The 19242-nt window shown below is 34.9% G+C and overlaps 1 protein-coding gene across 1 annotated transcript in view; it reads right to left on the reverse strand.

The window, feature by feature from the left end:
• ZNF326 (zinc finger protein 326) overlaps positions 1-19242 on the reverse strand; it is a 38113-nt gene that overhangs the window by 3879 nt on the left and 14992 nt on the right. Inside the window, exons 6-11 of the mRNA XM_012661199.1 lie at positions 18956-19154; positions 15850-15961; positions 10768-10915; positions 9568-9667; positions 7452-7582; positions 5330-5425 (exon numbers count right to left, since the gene is read on the reverse strand). Of these exons, the coding sequence (XP_012516653.1) occupies positions 5330-5425; positions 7452-7582; positions 9568-9667; positions 10768-10915; positions 15850-15961; positions 18956-19154 (786 nt within the window). The remainder of the gene's footprint in view (positions 1-5329; positions 5426-7451; positions 7583-9567; positions 9668-10767; positions 10916-15849; positions 15962-18955; positions 19155-19242) is intronic.

Here is a 19242-nt window from a genome sequence, read left to right on the forward strand (position 1 = left end):
GAGAGGGCCAAAGTCTAGGAAAAGTTAAGTCATTTTTAATTTAGGGAACACATAAGCATGTCTGTTTGGGAAAGACCAGAAAAAAACAAGAAAAACATCAGATGCAAGTAAGGGAAAAGATAACGATAAAACAAGAACACAGATGAAAGGCAAGGAAGAATATCTTCCCTCACAGATAACAATAAAGATTAGGGAAAGACATATATATATATATAGCAGAGAGGAGAACATTTACTGAGCTCACATCTAATGGTCTCAACCTCCGTAATGCAAGAGAAGAAATAAGAACATGGGAAGTGAGGAGAATAAGTATGAGATCTGGGATGTGGGACGTGAGAAGGGTTTGAAACAGTCACTATAGCAAACACATTACATGGACAGTAAATTACTGTGAACTGAGTGGAAATCTTACAACCGTGGTACTGGCACAATTCCATGGTATTTTTTAGCAAGACAGACAATTAATAAAGCTAACCACAGATGGCAAGTGTTGAAAACTGTTAAATGTAAAAGAATAGCAGCATTTCTTGTTGAAAGGGGTGATCACAAGTGCCCAGAGCAGAGAGTGAAGACAGAACAAGATGGTACAGCTGGAGAAGTAAGAGATTGTTGAACTTATCAATTTATTTGACAGGGAAAAGGATTTAAGAGGGTATTTTCTCAGATATAGCACTTGCCAGTGAAAATTTTTAAGCCATGACCAAAGCTGACCATGAGCAGAGAATGAACGTTCTGGGGAATGTCAGTAGGGAACAGTGCAGAAAGGAATGCCAAAGAGAAATCACTGAGCCATGTGACTTCAGTACTTCTTGAATTTTAACATACATATGAATCAACTGGGATTTTATTAAAATGAAGATTTTTATTCAGTAGGCCTGGGTAGGACCTAAAATTCTGCATTTCTAATAGAGCTCCCAGGTCATGCTAATACTGCTGGTCCACAGATGACAGTCTGAGTAACAAGGTTCCAGAAGAGTTCTCCTAAGTTCAGATGCTTTCTCTACAATATACACATGAGCAAGACACTCCCACCAGTGTCATCTCCCATCACATGAGTGACTCAATTGTGTAGTTTGAAAAGGCTACAGAAATTCTAATTTTATATTCCTCCCTCATTAAAAAATACTTTCCTACATCAATAAACTACTAACTTCTCAAAAGTTGTGACAAAGCAAGGATAAAATATCTAATTTTTCCAAATATAGCCATGATGCTCTTGTCCTTTTGATAAGGGCATCGTAGCTAAATTGAGCACTATACTTCCCAGAAAATTTCAATTCAGAACTGTATTCATTTTTTTAAAACAGTGTCAAGAATGTAGTAAACAGTGATGATATGATTAACAAATTAGAAAATAAGCCCCTAAGAAGCAAGCCAAAAGAAGTGAGATTATCCAACTTGGAAGTCACTGGTTGAGGGGTAATTTAATGGTCATTAAATACATATCAGGTTTCTTCACAGAGGAGCTGGTACTCACCATGATAGCAAAAATAAATAGTACTTCTTTAAGCTACAAAATATTTACTTACTAATATAAATAACTGTTATAAATCTTCAACATATAATATTTTATTTAAATACTTGAATTACGTATCTGGGTCAAATCTCATATAAACTGGACTATCTGAGAAAGCTATAATAATTATAATAATGTGGTAAGAAATGAAGTGTCAGTATAGGCTATTAGACAGGCAAGTATTAAGACTGGTGCTACCCTTTAATATTAACCAGGTAGGAATGTGCAGGATGAAGTGGAGTAGCAAGAGAAGAGATACTAGGGGCTATTCCAATAGCTTGGAACAGGGAAATGTAGAAGATGTGGTGGCAGCATTAACAGAACAGGTACTTAGAATCCCCATTCTAATGGAAAAGAAAAGGGAAAGAAGTAGGTAGGTGTATGCTATGCACAATTAGAATTTCAGATGTCTAAAAGTCTAACAGGCAGCTATAAATCTGCAACTTAAAAGAGGAGAGTTCAAAGTAGGTATTTACATTTGTGAATTGCTTGCATACAGTGCACAGTAAACAGGACAGCCCTGGAGTGGGACTAGAGGAGTTAAATGTTAAAAAGGGCTGGAATAAAACCCTATGAAAATATCTATACTGTACATGGGGCAGAAGTTAGAAGAGAAGGAATATTTGATGCAGGAGGAAATCCAAGAAAGTAAAATATTTTCAAGACTAAGTGAAAGATGAACACTGCCAAATGATGCAAATAGATAAAAGTACAAAAGGACTGAAAAAGGTCACTAGAGTTGACCATCTTTATAGCTCAATGAGGTTCTTTAGGATTTATTATACTATCTCCCTTTACTTTTATATGTTTAAAATGATAGTAATGTTAACATTTTTTAAAGGCCACTAGATTTGATAATTACATCACTGGTAATCTTAGGAAGAACAGTTTTAAAAGTATGATGTAAGTGTTTGCAGTTGTACAAGAATATATCTTCATAATTTCCTGTGAAGTTCTCAAAATACACAGGCCCTGGTTCCACACTCTGGGATTTTAATTTAGTCAAGTCCTAGAATTCTTGCTAAAAACACAAATTCCTGAATCAATACTGGACCTCCTGAATCGAAATTCCCAGGGTGGAAGACTGATAACCTGCATGTTGAAGAAGCATTTCAGGAGATATTTATTGAGAAGTTTGGAAAACACGAATTCAGAAGGTCCGAAAAAAGGCCTAGGTAGCTTTTTGGTTGCTCTTCACCTCATGGGTGATTCTGACTACATTCCTCCAGTTGATAACCACTAGTTTCAAAAGTGAATAATAGGAAGTAAAAAGTACATGCAAGGTATACTATTTTTTCAAGCATGGTGGGACAAGAAGAGATAATACAGAGAGGGCCAAAGTCTAGGAAAAGTTAAGTCATTTTTAATTTAGGGAACACATAAGCATGTCTGTTTGGGAAAGACCAGAAAAAAACAAGAAAAACATCAGATGCAAGTAAGGGAAAAGATAACGATAAAACAAGAACACAGATGAAAGGCAAGGAAGAATATCTTCCCTCACAGATAACAATAAAGATTAGGGAAAGACATATATATATATATAGCAGAGAGGAGAACATTTACTGAGCTCACATCTAATGGTCTCAACCTCCGTAATGCAAGAGAAGAAATAAGAACATGGGAAGTGAGGAGAATAAGTATGAGATCTGGGATGTGGGACGTGAGAAGGGTTTGAAACAGTCACTATAGCAAACACATTACATGGACAGTAAATTACTGTGAACTGAGTGGAAATCTTACAACCGTGGTACTGGCACAATTCCATGGTATTTTTTAGCAAGACAGACAATTAATAAAGCTAACCACAGATGGCAAGTGTTGAAAACTGTTAAATGTAAAAGAATAGCAGCATTTCTTGTTGAAAGGGGTGATCACAAGTGCCCAGAGCAGAGAGTGAAGACAGAACAAGATGGTACAGCTGGAGAAGTAAGAGATTGTTGAACTTATCAATTTATTTGACAGGGAAAAGGATTTAAGAGGGTATTTTCTCAGATATAGCACTTGCCAGTGAAAATTTTTAAGCCATGACCAAAGCTGACCATGAGCAGAGAATGAACGTTCTGGGGAATGTCAGTAGGGAACAGTGCAGAAAGGAATGCCAAAGAGAAATCACTGAGCCATGTGACTTCAGTACTTCTTGAATTTTAACATACATATGAATCAACTGGGATTTTATTAAAATGAAGATTTTTATTCAGTAGGCCTGGGTAGGACCTAAAATTCTGCATTTCTAATAGAGCTCCCAGGTCATGCTAATACTGCTGGTCCACAGATGACAGTCTGAGTAACAAGGTTCCAGAAGAGTTCTCCTAAGTTCAGATGCTTTCTCTACAATATACACATGAGCAAGACACTCCCACCAGTGTCATCTCCCATCACATGAGTGACTCAATTGTGTAGTTTGAAAAGGCTACAGAAATTCTAATTTTATATTCCTCCCTCATTAAAAAATACTTTCCTACATCAATAAACTACTAACTTCTCAAAAGTTGTGACAAAGCAAGGATAAAATATCTAATTTTTCCAAATATAGCCATGATGCTCTTGTCCTTTTGATAAGGGCATCGTAGCTAAATTGAGCACTATACTTCCCAGAAAATTTCAATTCAGAACTGTATTCATTTTTTTAAAACAGTGTCAAGAATGTAGTAAACAGTGATGATATGATTAACAAATTAGAAAATAAGCCCCTAAGAAGCAAGCCAAAAGAAGTGAGATTATCCAACTTGGAAGTCACTGGTTGAGGGGTAATTTAATGGTCATTAAATACATATCAGGTTTCTTCACAGAGGAGCTGGTACTCACCATGATAGCAAAAATAAATAGTACTTCTTTAAGCTACAAAATATTTACTTACTAATATAAATAACTGTTATAAATCTTCAACATAACAGCTCTCTTCAGTGTAGAATGATTTTAAGCTAGGTATTATTTTGTAAAGACTCAAAACTAAATTCTAAAATTTATTTCTATTAATTTCCTGAACAATATAGTAAGTGCTTATTTGTACAATAAGTGTTTAAAATAAATTTTATGTCAAGGTGGATTCAAGCAATAATATATGTCAAAAACCCTGAGGAGTAAAAGTGAGCCAGGTATACCAATCGTTCACATCTGAGTTTCCTAACATTAGGAGCAAAGCTCTTTTCTCCTGCCCTCCTGAAGCAACATGTCTGACCTCTTGCTTCCTCTCCAACTTTTATCCAAGGAAGAGGAATGATTTACCTAATTAGTATGCTTGGAAGAAGAAACTGAGTGTACATAACTCATTCCCTTCTGGGTCCCCTCTTTTGGTCTTCCTAGCAATGGAAAGGGTATATTCTAGTCTGCTTTATGTGGTATGGTAAACTAGGGGAAGCCTAGTGATGTCCATCTGGGCCAGTAACAGAAGTTGGGGGGATGTAAGTTTAAGTTAAGAGTGAAATATTAAAGTCCACAGTAACTACATATCTATGACATACTCTCCAAGTCAATCTTATTTTTTTTTCTTTTTCTTTTCCTCCTCTTGTTGTTGCTGTACAATCTTATTTTTAAATCAAGAATAAAGCTAACATTTTGATCTTCTATCCAATTCCTGTGTATCTCTCAACTGACTCAGAGCTAGAAAGGGGATAAGAGAGGAATCACTTATTATTCCCCTCCTGGCCACCACAATAATTAGGAAAAAGATGTTTTACCTATATGCAAGATATTAAGTAAACTATTTCCAATATGTTGTGCTATATTTAAATATCACAAAGGATTACTATGTCACCATTTAATTATTACACTACTACAATACTACCCGAAAAGCTTTTTGCCCTGAAATCTTACCTTAACAAAACGTTCATATCGTGCCTTCACTATTGGATTATTTAAAATACTTGTAGCAGTCAAGACACTCTCTCGTTTTATTTGTTCCTTATAAGCCTATAAAAAAACAGAACACACTGAGGGTACTTGAAAACCATGCCATGAAAACTAGTTCCATAACTAAAACAGAATTTATGTTCAAATACTTAGATTTAAATGATTTACTTTCTGGCAAACTCAGCTATAGAGCAACAACTACTACTGTGACTATAATCATCTATAAATTAAAATAATAAAGATTCAAGTCCATTAGCTTCAATAAAAAACACTCAGTCCCCAAATACTACAAGTCTAGATCTACTGGATAGTTGCTTTCTTTTATTTCCGCTCTACGTCTATCTTCCCAGCTCCCAACTACTAATTTTCATGCTGTCAAAAAAGAATAATTTTTCACACTACAAGAGTAATTAGTCTTCCTCTAGGCTGTAGTTATTTTAAGACTATATTATATAGGGTAATAATATAGAATGTCTAGTTGCCAAAAAGGTATCAAGAGAACACCAAAGAAGAGAAAATGCAAAGATTAATAAAAGACTACATGTGCTCAAAGTGCCTAAAGAAGTCTGAGTTAAATGAGGTTCACTTCAACACAAAACATAAATTTAAGACTCAGGTATGCTCTACTCAAATCTTAAGTCTTTAATATGTGAATCTTTACATGTGCTTTCTTAACAAACTAATTTCCCACAATATAAACATTTGTATTGTTTGAAGTAAATTTGACTAAATAAAGCCAACCAATATTGAAGCAGAAATATGCTAATCAAAAAGAAAACAGTAAGTTTTTCAAGAGTATTCTACTCAAAAAAACGTAACAATAGATGGTAACTAGTAATCCTATGTTTTAATTTTTTTCCAACCATTAGAAAAATGTGTCGGTAATAATCAAATCTTTACTTTCTTTTTTGTTCTAAAACATACACCTACATACACTCACAAAATCATTTTGTACCGACTTAAAAATAATGTTAATAAAAACAACAGTTCAACAACGGCTATAATTTCCTGAATGCTTATCATTATCAGGCACTATTTTAATTGCCTTATATGTTTTATTTATTTATTTATTTATTTTGAGACAGAGTCTCACTCTTTTGTCCCGGCTAGAGTGAGTGCCGTGGCGTCAGCCTAGCTCACAGCAACCTCAAAATCCTGGGCTCAAGCGATCCTTCTGCCTCAGCCTCCCGAGTAGCTGGGACTACAGGCATGTGCCACCATGCCCAGCTAATTTTTTCTATATTATATACATTTTTAGTTGTCCAGATCATTTCTTTGTATTTTTTAGTAAAGACGGGGTCTCACTCTTGCTCAGGCTGGTCTCAGGCTAGTCTCGAACTCCTGACCTTGAGCGATTCACCCACCTCGGCCTCCCAGAGTGCTAGGATTACAGGCGTGAGCCACCGCGCCTGGCCACCTTATATGTTTTAATTAATCTAATCCTTAAAACAATCACATAAAAAAATGATTGTCCATCTTCATTTTATAGATAAGGAAACTTGGACAAAGAAAGTTTACTTGCATAACACATGCTATATACTGAACCAGGATTCAAACCCATGAAATCTTGCTCCAGAGGCTACTATCTATCTATCTATCTATCTATCTATCTATCTATCTAACTAGGATGCAGGGTCTTACTCTTGGCCTGGGCTAGAGTGCAGTGATATCATCATAGCTCACTGCAACCTCAAACTCCTGGGCTCGACCAATCCTTCTGCCTCAGCCTCCCCAGCAGCTGTGACTACAGGCGCATGCCACCACACCAAGCTAATTTTTTTATTTTTTGCAGAGACAAGGTCTTGCTAAGTTACCCAGGTTGGTCTCAAACTCCTGGCCTCAAGCGATCCTCCTGCTTCGGCCTCCCAAAGTGCTAGGATTATAGGCATGAGCCACCACTGCACCTGCCTCCCAGCCCACAATCTTAACCACTACACTCTCATGCCTCTCTTGAGTATACTTAGTTATTCACATATGAGATTGATTAGGATTGTACGCAGGTTAAGTAGGTGGGAAACAACAGCCTAAGGACAATAAAGGACTGACGGATAATTCAACGACTTCATTAAGACAGATCAAAATTTACCTGTTTCCCTTTGATGTGATCAGGTGACTTTAAGTGCTGCTGAACTGAACTGTGTAAAGCAGGGATATACACACTGCAAGCACTGCAGTGAACAGTCTCTACTTTCATCATGTGATCATCTGCAGTAACACCTACAAAAGAAATCTAATTATTAAAAAAATGATTCATAAATTTCTGACCAGTCAAGTTTTCATTACTTAGTTTTTCCATGATTATTAATGCCCCTTCTTCCACAATAAGGATCACAGTATGTATTAATAGGTTTGAGTTTTTCTACCACATTTCAAAAATCTACACATAGACTTAAAAATATATAGATTAAAATTATAAGGTATAATTACATTGTATTTCCTAATCATGTTAAACAATCAGGTATGAAGCCTATAAATCCATCCCCCGCAAAATATAAAGGAAAACAAATGTTGATTTTGTAGTAAAATAAGAATTTCCATGATTATGAATATGGAAGGGGATGGAAAAGGGAACAGATGGCAAAATTGGATTGATGAGGAACAAATATATTCTGGATCTTGAAAATAGTGACTGGGGTTGATTACAGGTGAGGTGTAAACATATGCAAGGGAAAGGTGAAGTATGAGAGAAAGTGGCACTTTCTGGGAATTGCAAGTAAGTCAGTATGGCTGGGGCAGAGTATAAACAAAAGACAAAAGATGAGAATAGAAGAAAGAGAAGGGTCTAGATTATAAAGAGCTTTGTGTGTCACATCTAGGAATTTGAACCTTATCTGGTGGAAGATGGGGAGCCACTGAAAGTTTCTGAAGTAATAAGATCATGTAGTAGAATTAAAGATATAAAAGACTGAAAGAAAGCAAACTAGTTAGAAAAATACTAAAATTGGCAAGAGAATGGATAAGAATTTGAACAATTGTAGTATTTAAAACAAAAGTAAAGAAATAGATTTGGCAAATATTTAAAAGATATAACGAATAGGACACAGTGCTACAGATAAAAGTATTTAGGATAACTATGTACTTCTGGCTTTGTAGATAGTAGGGCCCCTTTTCAATATAAATGAAGGTGATAACTAAGTTTTTATTTTGTTTTCTTTGTGGGGTAGGGCATGCTCAAGGAGATGAAAGTTTTTTGGATATATTGATTTTGTGTGACTGTTGTGGACAGATACCTGCACACAGTTGTATGTATGAGACCAGAGTTTAGAAGAGACTGTGCTAGAGATAATAATGTATAATTAATAAACATCTAGAATTTAATTTGAGCTCCATAAGTAAATGAATTCACCAGGAAGGAATATAAAGAGGGAGGGTAATGGAGATAATAACAGAGTATTGAGAAATACCAAATTCTAAAAAACTGATAGAGAAAGAAAAGCACAGAGACTGAAAAAATGATGAGGGGATAAAGAAAACATTAGGCCAGTGAGGTGCAACAGAAACTAAGGAAGGAAAATAATTCACAAAGAATGTAGTTAGCAAAAAATGTTATAGGACATAATGATTCAAAAGAACCTATAGAAGTCAGTGTTGGGAACTTCTGTCAGAGCAGTTTCAGTAGACTAATGGTAGTAGAAAGTTGTTTACTGTACATAAAGTAATACATGGGAAGTGAAGAAGCAGAGACCAGTATGGGCTATGCTTAAAGAACTATTGGTTATTTAAAGAGAAAAAGAAAAGGCAGGGTTTAGGATAACTATTGTCTGGTTTTTCTTTCCTTTTCTTTTCTTTTGTTCCTTTTGTTGATTGGGTTTTTTTGTTTTTCTTTTTATGTAAGAGCTTATTTATAGGCTCCAGATATGGAATCGAAAGAGAAGGAAAGACTGAAAAACAGAAGAGTTCATGATTTGAACTTCAGAAGATGAGAAGGGATAAGAGGGACAGAGGACAGATAGAAGTATCTCTCACCTAGAGGAAAAGGTGACTTTTCCTCTGAAACTGAAGTGAAAGAGATAATGGTAGATAGTGATAAATTTGTAAACATGAGAACAGAAAGTCAAAAAAGTTCATTTCTGGTAACTGAAGGCTATAGCATACATGACTGTGTATTATATCACTCTAGGGACTATCATTTACATTGAAACAAGTTATGATACACAAAATACACATGTAAATTTAATAAAACAATTTGTTTAACTACTTACCTTCCATAACATCTTTTTCAATTATTTTGACTGCTTCTGTTTGATTATTTGTCTGTTGCTTACGAATAGATGTTTTCTTGAATTTGTTCACCATACATTCCTGGAAAACAAAATAGGAAGAATCCAAATAGTTTTCAATGAGCACTTAGTATATGCTTAGCATCATGCTTATTCTATAGAAAATATAATATCTGCTATATAAGAACTAATATCTGTTCTCAATTTCTGCATTCTTGGCATTGCCACTTAACTAGATCATTCGCGTATCTGTGAATGTGTTCAATTTCCAATTTTTTTTTTTTTTTTTTTTGAGACAGAATCTCATTCTTTTGCCTGGGCCAGAGTGCCATGGCATCAGCCTAGCTCACAGCAACCTCAAACTCCTGGACTCAAGCAATTCTTCTGCCTCAGCCTCCCGAGCAGCTGGGACTACAGGCATGCGCCACCATGCCCGGCTAATTTCTTCCATATATTTTTAGTTGTCCAATTAATTTATTTCTATTTTTAGTAGAGACGGGGTCTCGCTCTTGCTCAGCTGGTTTCGAACTCCTGAGCTCAAACAATCCGCCCGCCTCGGCCTCCTAGAGTGCTAGGATTCGGGCGTGAGCCACCGCGCCCGGCCAATTTCCAATTATTATTAGTTCACTGAAGATAGTGTCTGTGTCTTCAATGCCTCACATAGCATCTTTCATAGGTATTTAAGAAAAATTATAAAATTGATTACTACATACTGATAAAACAAGGGACACTAAACACACACCAGGCTCTCTGGCTCTGAATTCGGACTCTGTCACCTACTGACAAAGTCACCTAACTGCTGTATGATCTTTCACAGTAATGAGTTGTTATGAGGCCTAACTGAAATAATGAATGAAAGTATCCAGCATAACCCCAGGTACATAGTAGATTCTCAATGAATGACAGCTGAATCTAAACAGTTGTTACAGGAATTCTTTTTGTGACACCTCAGCCAGAAACTACTGTAACAAACGTAGAGTTATTTCTCAAATAATAAATTCAAATTCTATCATACTGGAATCTATATCTAATTCTGGGTTAATTTTAAAACAACTCTTTCTTCAAATAAATAGGTAATTAAGTTTTTAGAAACACAAAATGGGGGATATATGAAACTGAAAAATGAAATGATAAGAAATTCACATCAGATAAATGTTTCTCACTTCAAAAACAGATACTTACATGCAAAAACTCCATAACTACTTTATCAAATTTGGTTTGTTTCTGAATATGATCTAATGTCTCCTGGTGCGAAGAACTTTCTAGATGCAGTTCAATATCTTTTTCTTCAAACGTTCGAAATTTACAAAATGAACACGTAAATGCCATTCTAAAAAGAAAAAAGTTTTTCTTTAAATATCACTTTATTCACTTAGAAAAGAGATCATAAGAATATACCATTGAAACTAATTTTACCAGCATAAATGATTTCTTTTTTTTCCTTCCATTTTATGACTGACTTAAATTTATCTTAAGTCAGAAAAAAGAATATTTCTTTAAACGCCTATTTAGACAGCACAGTCATTATACCAGTTTGCATTTCTAGTCCACCTTGCAGCATCAGAGTAAGAAAAGAGGAATCAGTGGTTCTATAAACTATTCACTTCAAGATGAGACCAATTACTAATAAAAAGCCCAAAGCAAACCTCAAGAAGTACCAAGTTTCCAAAGTTCCATAACTTATTTTATATGCTGTTACATCCTCAAGCCTCTAAACCACTAAGGTAGTATCAACAAAGTCAGGTGGCATACCAGACAACCATAATTCATTTTTATGGAGCTCTTGGGTGATCAGAAGTCTTGCCCCTAAAGACCACCTCAGAGTAACTAACAGTTCTGGACTGGACAAATGCACACATTTAGAAGCTCAAGAGCCACTCCAGAATGAATTCTCTCATTTAATTGTTTCTACCTTATGTATGTTGTTATTTCCTTTTCCTTGAATTATGACAACAGACTCCTAACTGGTTTCTCTCTCCAGTCTCCATTTTCCAATTAACTCTTTGCAATGTTATTAAATTTATTTTCCTGGTTGAGAAACCAGGCTCTGGAGCCAACTTCCGGGTTTATATCCTAGCTCCCTTTTGTGACCTCGGGCAAGTTACTTATCTTGGCCTTGGTTTTCTTATCTTAATGATTTGAGAACCTTCACAGATCTCATGAGAATTAAAAAAAAATTAATATATATAAAGCCCTTAGAACACCTTCCTGACACATAGTAATTAGTCAATTAATATTGTTACTTCCTAAAGGAGGTAAGAGCACATCACAGCTCAAAAGGATTCATTGGCTCCTTAAAGCCTCAAAAAGTAAAGTCAAAATGCTTTCAGTTGCCATCTAGGAAATTTTGTAATCTCTCCTATCTTTTTGGCTTTACCTACCAATACCTTGAACAGTATCTCACACATAATATGTCTTCATTAAATGCTTAAATTAGATTACATATTTCACCTCACTAATCACTTCACTACACACAGCTTTCCGTTTTCTGAACACAATAAAATATTTCTATTTCTTCGCTTTTACATCAAGCCATGCCCTGTACATGGGCTGTGTCTCTCAACTGCTCTGGCAACCCTAACATTTCTAGATCAGTTCAAATACCACTTCCATCATGCAGCCTTCCTGATTTCCCTGCACCCCTATTTTAGAAGTTACGTCTCGTAAGACTACTTTGCACTTCTCCTTTGGCCATCTTCACCAATACTGTTGTTTGTGTACACCTTTCACACATCCATCCCTTTCCCCCTGTGTTCCCTTAAATTTAGGTATACATAGTCACCTTTCCATCCTCTTTATTATGCTGAAAGCATTCAAATATCCTAAGGAACATATCACAAGAATAGTCATTTACTCAATCTCTAATTCTCCTAACTCAAAGTAAAACTGCTTTGGTAAATTAAAATAATTTTAGACCATTTTAAAGAATTCTTATCCTAAAATGATAATTTACTTGATTGACATTCTTTTGGTTATATAATCAGGTTTATAATTAGAGTTATGGAGAAAACAGCTAAATGAAAGTTCAGTTCTTTCATGTTCTCTAAATCGCAACACTTACATTAACATGAACATACCATACCCAAATCTACAATTTTTAATGGGAAAAGTATTCACAGGGTAATTAAATAGAAAAATGAATCTGATAATGCAAAATCATCTTTTGGCTCCTGCACATTGACAATTTCAATTCATTTCCACACCAAAGTAAGCCTCTGCCAAAAGAAGGAATTATAAGAGATGAAGAGTGGGAAAGATACATGCAAGGACCAAAAATAGCAGTACTCTTAGAAGTAAAGCTTCTTTTCATGAATTAATTCTTAATAAGTTCAATCCTATTGTTTCTCAAGTCGCAATAAATTAGGAATTACAAACCAGAAAAAGGATAGAGATTATTAAAGTTAGACACTAAAATTACACAAGTATATCTAGCAGGTTAAAATCAAAGGCAGACCAAACAAACAAAACACATCTGGTACTTAAGATGCAACTGAATTTTCTTTCACTACATTTTATATAAACAATACTAATGTATACATTAAGACCAACTAATAACAAAGATGTTTAATATGGAAGGAAAGTCATACATTTAAAAAAGACTTCCATCATGCCGGGTGCGGTGGCTCACGCCTCTAATCCTAGCACTCTGGGAGGCCGAGGCAGGCGGATTCTTTGAGCTCAGGAGTTCGAGACCAGCCTGAGTGAGTGTGAGACACCATCTCTACTAAAAATAAAAAGAAATTAGCCGGACAACTAAAAATATATAGAAAAAATTAGCCAGGCATGGTGGCACATGCCTGTAGTCCCAGCTACTTGGGAGGCTGAGGCAGGAGGATTGCTTGAGCCCAGGAGTTTGAGGTTGCTGAGAGCTACGCTGATGCCACGGCACTCTAGCCCAGGCAACAGAGTGAGACTCTATCTCACGAGAAAAAAAAAAAAGACATCCATCAAAAGGTTTTGTGGATTCTTCTCTTAAAATTTTATCTTTTAAAGTAAGAGAAAATTTTAGCTACCTAGAAAATTCACTGATGTGAAACATTTAGTTCCTTTCATGCTACACAAAGAAGTCAACTTTTAAAGAACAAAAATATATTTTGAATGGAAAATATACTGAATTTACTTTTTAAATTTTATATTCTTTATTTTCCTAGCTAAAGTAGTACCTGGGAAGACTTCACAGAAAATAATTGAAAAACCCCAATTATAGTCCTTTTTAAAAGTTTTCCTAAGTCTTTTCTTCTATGAATAATTTATATTTTGTATATATACTTATATATTTTACCTGCATTTTCTCCATGTTATTACAGACTTTATAACCTTCATTTTTAACAATGGCCTAAGAGACCATAAGGGATGTTATCAAACCTTACATATACTTGATCATTCTCTATAACTAGCATTTGATTCCTTTTTAGAGCTATCATAAATAATGTTATAATGGGCATCTTTTTAGATTAAACTCTTCTATATTTTTAGATTATTTCCTTGGAGAGATCAATGGACATGAGAAAATTTATGATATTTTTAAAAACTGCTAAATTGCTTACTAGCACTTACACTATACAGTCATCAGCAAATTATAATAATGTTCTTTGCACCTTAGTTAGCAAATCAGTATTTCTTTTCACGAATAAAATGGTATACTATAATATTACTTAAATTTTCAGTTTATTTAAATTACTGATTTCAACAATTTCCCTAAGTTTTTTTTTTTTTTTGGAGAAAGAGTCTTGCTCTGTTACCTAGGCTAAAGTGCAATGGAGTCATCATAATTCACTGCAACCTCAAATTCAATTGATCCTCCTGCCTCAGCCTCCAGAGTAGCTGAGACTACAGGTGCACACCACCGTAATTGGCTAATTTTTCTGCTTTTTGTAGAGACACGGTCTCGCTCTTGCACAGGCTGGTCTCAAACTCCCGGCCTCAAGCAATTCTCCTGCTTCCATCTCTCAGAGTGCTGGGATTACAGGCATGAGTAACTGCACCTGGCCAATTTTCCTAAAATTATTAACTAGCTATCATTCCTTCACCAAATTAAGTATTAGACATCTTAGTTCTCTTTTATAAAAAAATCTGAGTGATTTTTATCTAATTTAGACATTAATCATTTCTTATGTTTATATTTTCCAAATCTGTCTGCTTTCAAGTTTTTAGTTAGCCAAATCTGTTCATCATTTTCCTTGTAACTTATTCTATAACTAACTTTTTTTTTTTTTTTTTTTTTTTTGAGACAGAGTCTCACTGTGTTGCCCGGGCTAGAGTGCCGTGGCATCATCCTAGCTCACAGCAACCTCAAACTCCTGGGCTCAAGCGATCCTCCTGCCTCAGCCTCCCGAGTAGCTGGGACTACAGGCATGCGTCACCATGCCTGGCTAATTTTTTCTATATATTTTTAGTTGTCCAATTAATTTCTTTCTATTTTTAGTAGAGACGGGGTCTCGCTCTTGCTCAGGCTGGTTTCGAACTCCTGAGCTCAAACAATCCGCCCGCCTCGGCCTCCCAGAGAGCTAGGATTACAGGCTCTATAACTAACTTTTAAGCCTAGAAAAAAAATCTTTCTTTGCAGAACACTTTATTTTCTATAATTTTCCATTGTTTTAAGTTTTTAATCTATCTGGATTCATTCTAGGTGGTATATGAAGAGGACCTAAACCGATTTTTTCCTTATTATTTAGTTGTTCAATTCTTTTTGTTTGTAATTTCTTTAGTATATATATTATATTCTTACATACAATGCAGTCTGTTCACAGGCTAATAATTCTGTTACACTGATTAGCTCTATTACCACATATTTTTAACTATTACCACTTATTAATGTTTCAATATATACAAAAGCTAGTACCTACTAATTTACTCTTCTTTTTCATAATTTTCTTTGGAATATGGAGTGGAAAGAAGTTATAGATTTGCATAATAATATTTAGTTTTCCTATCCAAGAATATCACTATTTCATTATATACTCAAATTTTAAGGAGTCTTTGTGGTTTTCTTCAAGTTGTGGTATGTGTTTCTTTTTAAGGAATACTGTTGTTTCTGGATATTTTATATTTTTCAGATTACCATTATGAACAGAATCTCGTTTTTCTTATGTTTTCTAAGTGGTGACTACACATAAATATCAAAAACCAAAAGCATCCCTATGTATTTTCAATCACGTTTTCATTTGAATCTTAGAAATTTTTCACATTACAATCTATATAATTGCCTATCCTAGGAAATTATTTTTTAATGAACCCAATTTTCTGAATCTACTAAGCACAAACCTGTATCCATCTCCATATTTCTCGCTGTTTTTTTCTCTTCTGCGCCTTTGTTTCTCTCGCCGAGCCTCAATTCGTCGCTTCTCTTCTTCTTCATTTTTAGGATCAGTTTTTGCTAGGATATCAGACAAAAAAGTAAAAACTAAAATCAATTTTTCCATTCACCCTTTCCAATCACCAGTCCATAAAGTACATACTTAATGGGTTTACTTAGTGATGGTAATCTAAATTGAACTCACCAGAAAAATCAGAGCCTGAGACTACCCAGTATTTCTGAAACTTCGTTGATTAAACTTTGTTCATTTGAATACCATCATCATGAATTTTGCCATATTTGCTTTTCATCTTTGTGATTATTTGCTACATATTTTTCTTTAAATCTGCTCATTTTTTTCTTATTATTCTAAGCAATAATGTCCTTATCACCTAAAAATCATCTTAAACACCAACACTTTGGGAAGCACTATAGTAACCTGACCTCAAATGCAAAGGGAAGTCCAATTAACACTGGAGAGCCCTGGATGCTAGAATTCATATTCATATTGTAGGAACTCTCCCAAAATTTCTTTCTTCCTTTTTTTTTTTGAGACATCTTCTCAGTCACCCATGCGGACATACAGTGGTACAATCCCTGGGCATGGCAACCTCCCAACTCCTGGGCTCAGCCTCCTGAGTAGCTAGGACTATAGGTGTATGCCACCACGCCCGGCTAATTTTTCTATTTTTTGCAGAGACCAAGTCTCATTCTTGCTCAGCCTGGTCTTGAACTCCTGACCTCAAGCAATCTTCCCACCTCGGCCTCCCAAAGTGCTAGGATTACAGGCATGAACCACCTCACCTGGCCTGAACTTTTTTTTAAAAAGAAGCTTTATAGAGATATAATTCACATGCCATACAATTCACCTATTTAAAGTGTACAAACCAATGGTTTTTAGTATATTCACAGATATGTACAACCATCACCACATTCAATTTTAGAACATTTTCATCACCTCAAAAAGAAACTGGGTACCAGGTACCACACCTCCATGTCCCACCCCACAGCCCAAAGCAACCACTAATCTATTTTCTGTCCCTATAGATTTCCTTATTCTGGATTTCCAAATGAATAGAATCACATAATATATGGACTTTTGTGACTGACTTCTTTCATTTAGCATAATCTTTTCAAAGTTCATCCAAGTTGTGGCATACATCAGTACTTTATTCCATATGTCCATATTCCAAATGTCCATATGGATATTTATCTACTCAACTCTTGATGGATATTTGGGTTGTTTCCACCTTTTGACTACTATGCATAATGCTGCTATAAACACCCATATATGGGTTTTTGTGTGAACCTATATTTTCATTTCTCTTGAGTATATACCAAGGAGTGGAACTGATGGGTCATATAATTTTGTTTAATTGCTTGAGGAACTGCTAGACTGGTTTCCAAAGTGGCTGCCCCACTTTACATTCATTGCTACCAGCAGTATATGAGGGTTCTGATTTCTCCGCATCCTTGCTAAAGCTTATTATCTTTTTGATTCTAGCTATTCAGTTGGATATGAAATGGTATCTGATTATAGTCTTGATTTGTATTTCCCTGACAACTGATTTTTGAGTATCTTTTCATGTACTTACTGGCTGCTTGTATATCTTTTTTGGAGGAATGTCTGTTCAGATTCTTTGCCCACTTTGTAATGATCATTTGTCTTTTTATTATTGAGTTGTAAGAGTTCTTTATATATTCTGATACAAGTCCCTTACCAGATATATGATTTGCAAATATCTTCTCCCATTGTGTGGATTGTTTTTCACTTTCTTGATGGTATCCTTTGAAGCACTAAAGCTTTTACTTTTGATGAACTCTGATTTATCTATTTTTTATTTGTTGCTCTTGCTTTTGGTGTCATATCTAAGAATTCCTTGCCAAATTCAGAGTCCTGAAGATATACCCTATTATTTTCTTCTAAGCGTTTTATAGTTTCAGCTCTTGCATTTTAGCTTTTGCATGTGGCTATCCAGTTGCCACACCACCATTTGTTGAAAAGACTATTCTCTTCCCATTGAATAGTCTTGACACACTTATTAAAAACCATTTGACCATAGATGTATGTTTATTTCTGGACTCTCAATTCTATTTCACTGCTCTATATGTCTGTCCTTGTACCAGTACCACACTATCTTGATTACCACTGCTTTGCAGTAACTTTTCAAATCATGAAGTGTGAGTACTTCTACTCTGTTCTTCTCTTTAAGGATGATTTTGACTATTCTAGGTCCCTTGCAATTCCCTACAAATTTCAGAATCAGCCTGTCAATTTTCACAAAGTCAACTATTAATAGAATTCTGATAGGATTTGTGCTGAATCTGTAGATCAGTTTGGGGAATACTGCAATCTTAACAATGTTAGTCTTCCAATCTACAAACATTTATTTAGTTTTTCCATTTATTTAGATCTTCTTTAATTTCTTTCAACAATGTCTGTAGTTTCAGAGTATAAGTTTTGTACTTCTTTTGTTAAATTTATTCCCAAGTATTTGATTCTTCTTGATGCTATCATGAATGAAACTGTTTTATTGTTTTCTTAATTTTACTTTCAGATTGGCTTTAAATTTTGTAACAACGTAAAAATAGAAATATGATTATCTCTAAGAGTCATCATGTCCAGAAGAGTAAAAGCAAATTAATTTTCTAGAAGAAACACAACTTTTCCTAGTACCAAGGACCATGAAAAATTTCTTTCCTTTGTCCTCATAAAGGAGAGTCTATGTTATATGGCATACCACTTTGTCCACAATACCTCCAATAATAAAATATTACACCCAATAAAGAACTTTGGATCAAAATAATATGCAAGGCCTTTTTAAAAATATAGATGTTCTGGCCCCACCACATAGAATTCAGGAAAAAGGGGTGAACCAGGGCATGTAAATTTAAAAAGTATCTTGAGTACATGATTAATAACTGCACTAGGGAATTCACAGACCTAATTGCTACAATCATAATCATGTTTTTACATAATTGTTTTCTATGTAACATGGAAAAATTTTCTACAAGCACTGAATTTTAAAAAATAAACAGTATCCTGAACCATAACAATTATATTTTCTTACTTACTGGGTGATTTGCTGAGGCTCATCTTCTCCATAGGTTTTGTTAGCTTGGGTTTCTTGATAAAGGTTCCACCAGGTTTGTTAAATGGCTGCATCATTTTTCTCTTTATTCCTCTTGCAGCAGCAACTGTCACATTGGTAGGTTTGTTTTGATAGTCAACAACAATTCCAGGTCTATGAATGCTTCCAAAATCACCCATATGCTGTAAATTTGTGAAATCAAGAAACATTAGCATGTTGTCCAAAGATAAAAAATGAATTCACATAAAATTTTCATGTTATCTATCTACT

Source organism: Propithecus coquereli, unplaced genomic scaffold, assembly GCF_000956105.1.
Source record: "Propithecus coquereli isolate 6110/MARCELLA unplaced genomic scaffold, Pcoq_1.0 Scaffold7, whole genome shotgun sequence".
Classification (NCBI taxonomy): Eukaryota; Metazoa; Chordata; class Mammalia; order Primates; family Indriidae; genus Propithecus; species Propithecus coquereli.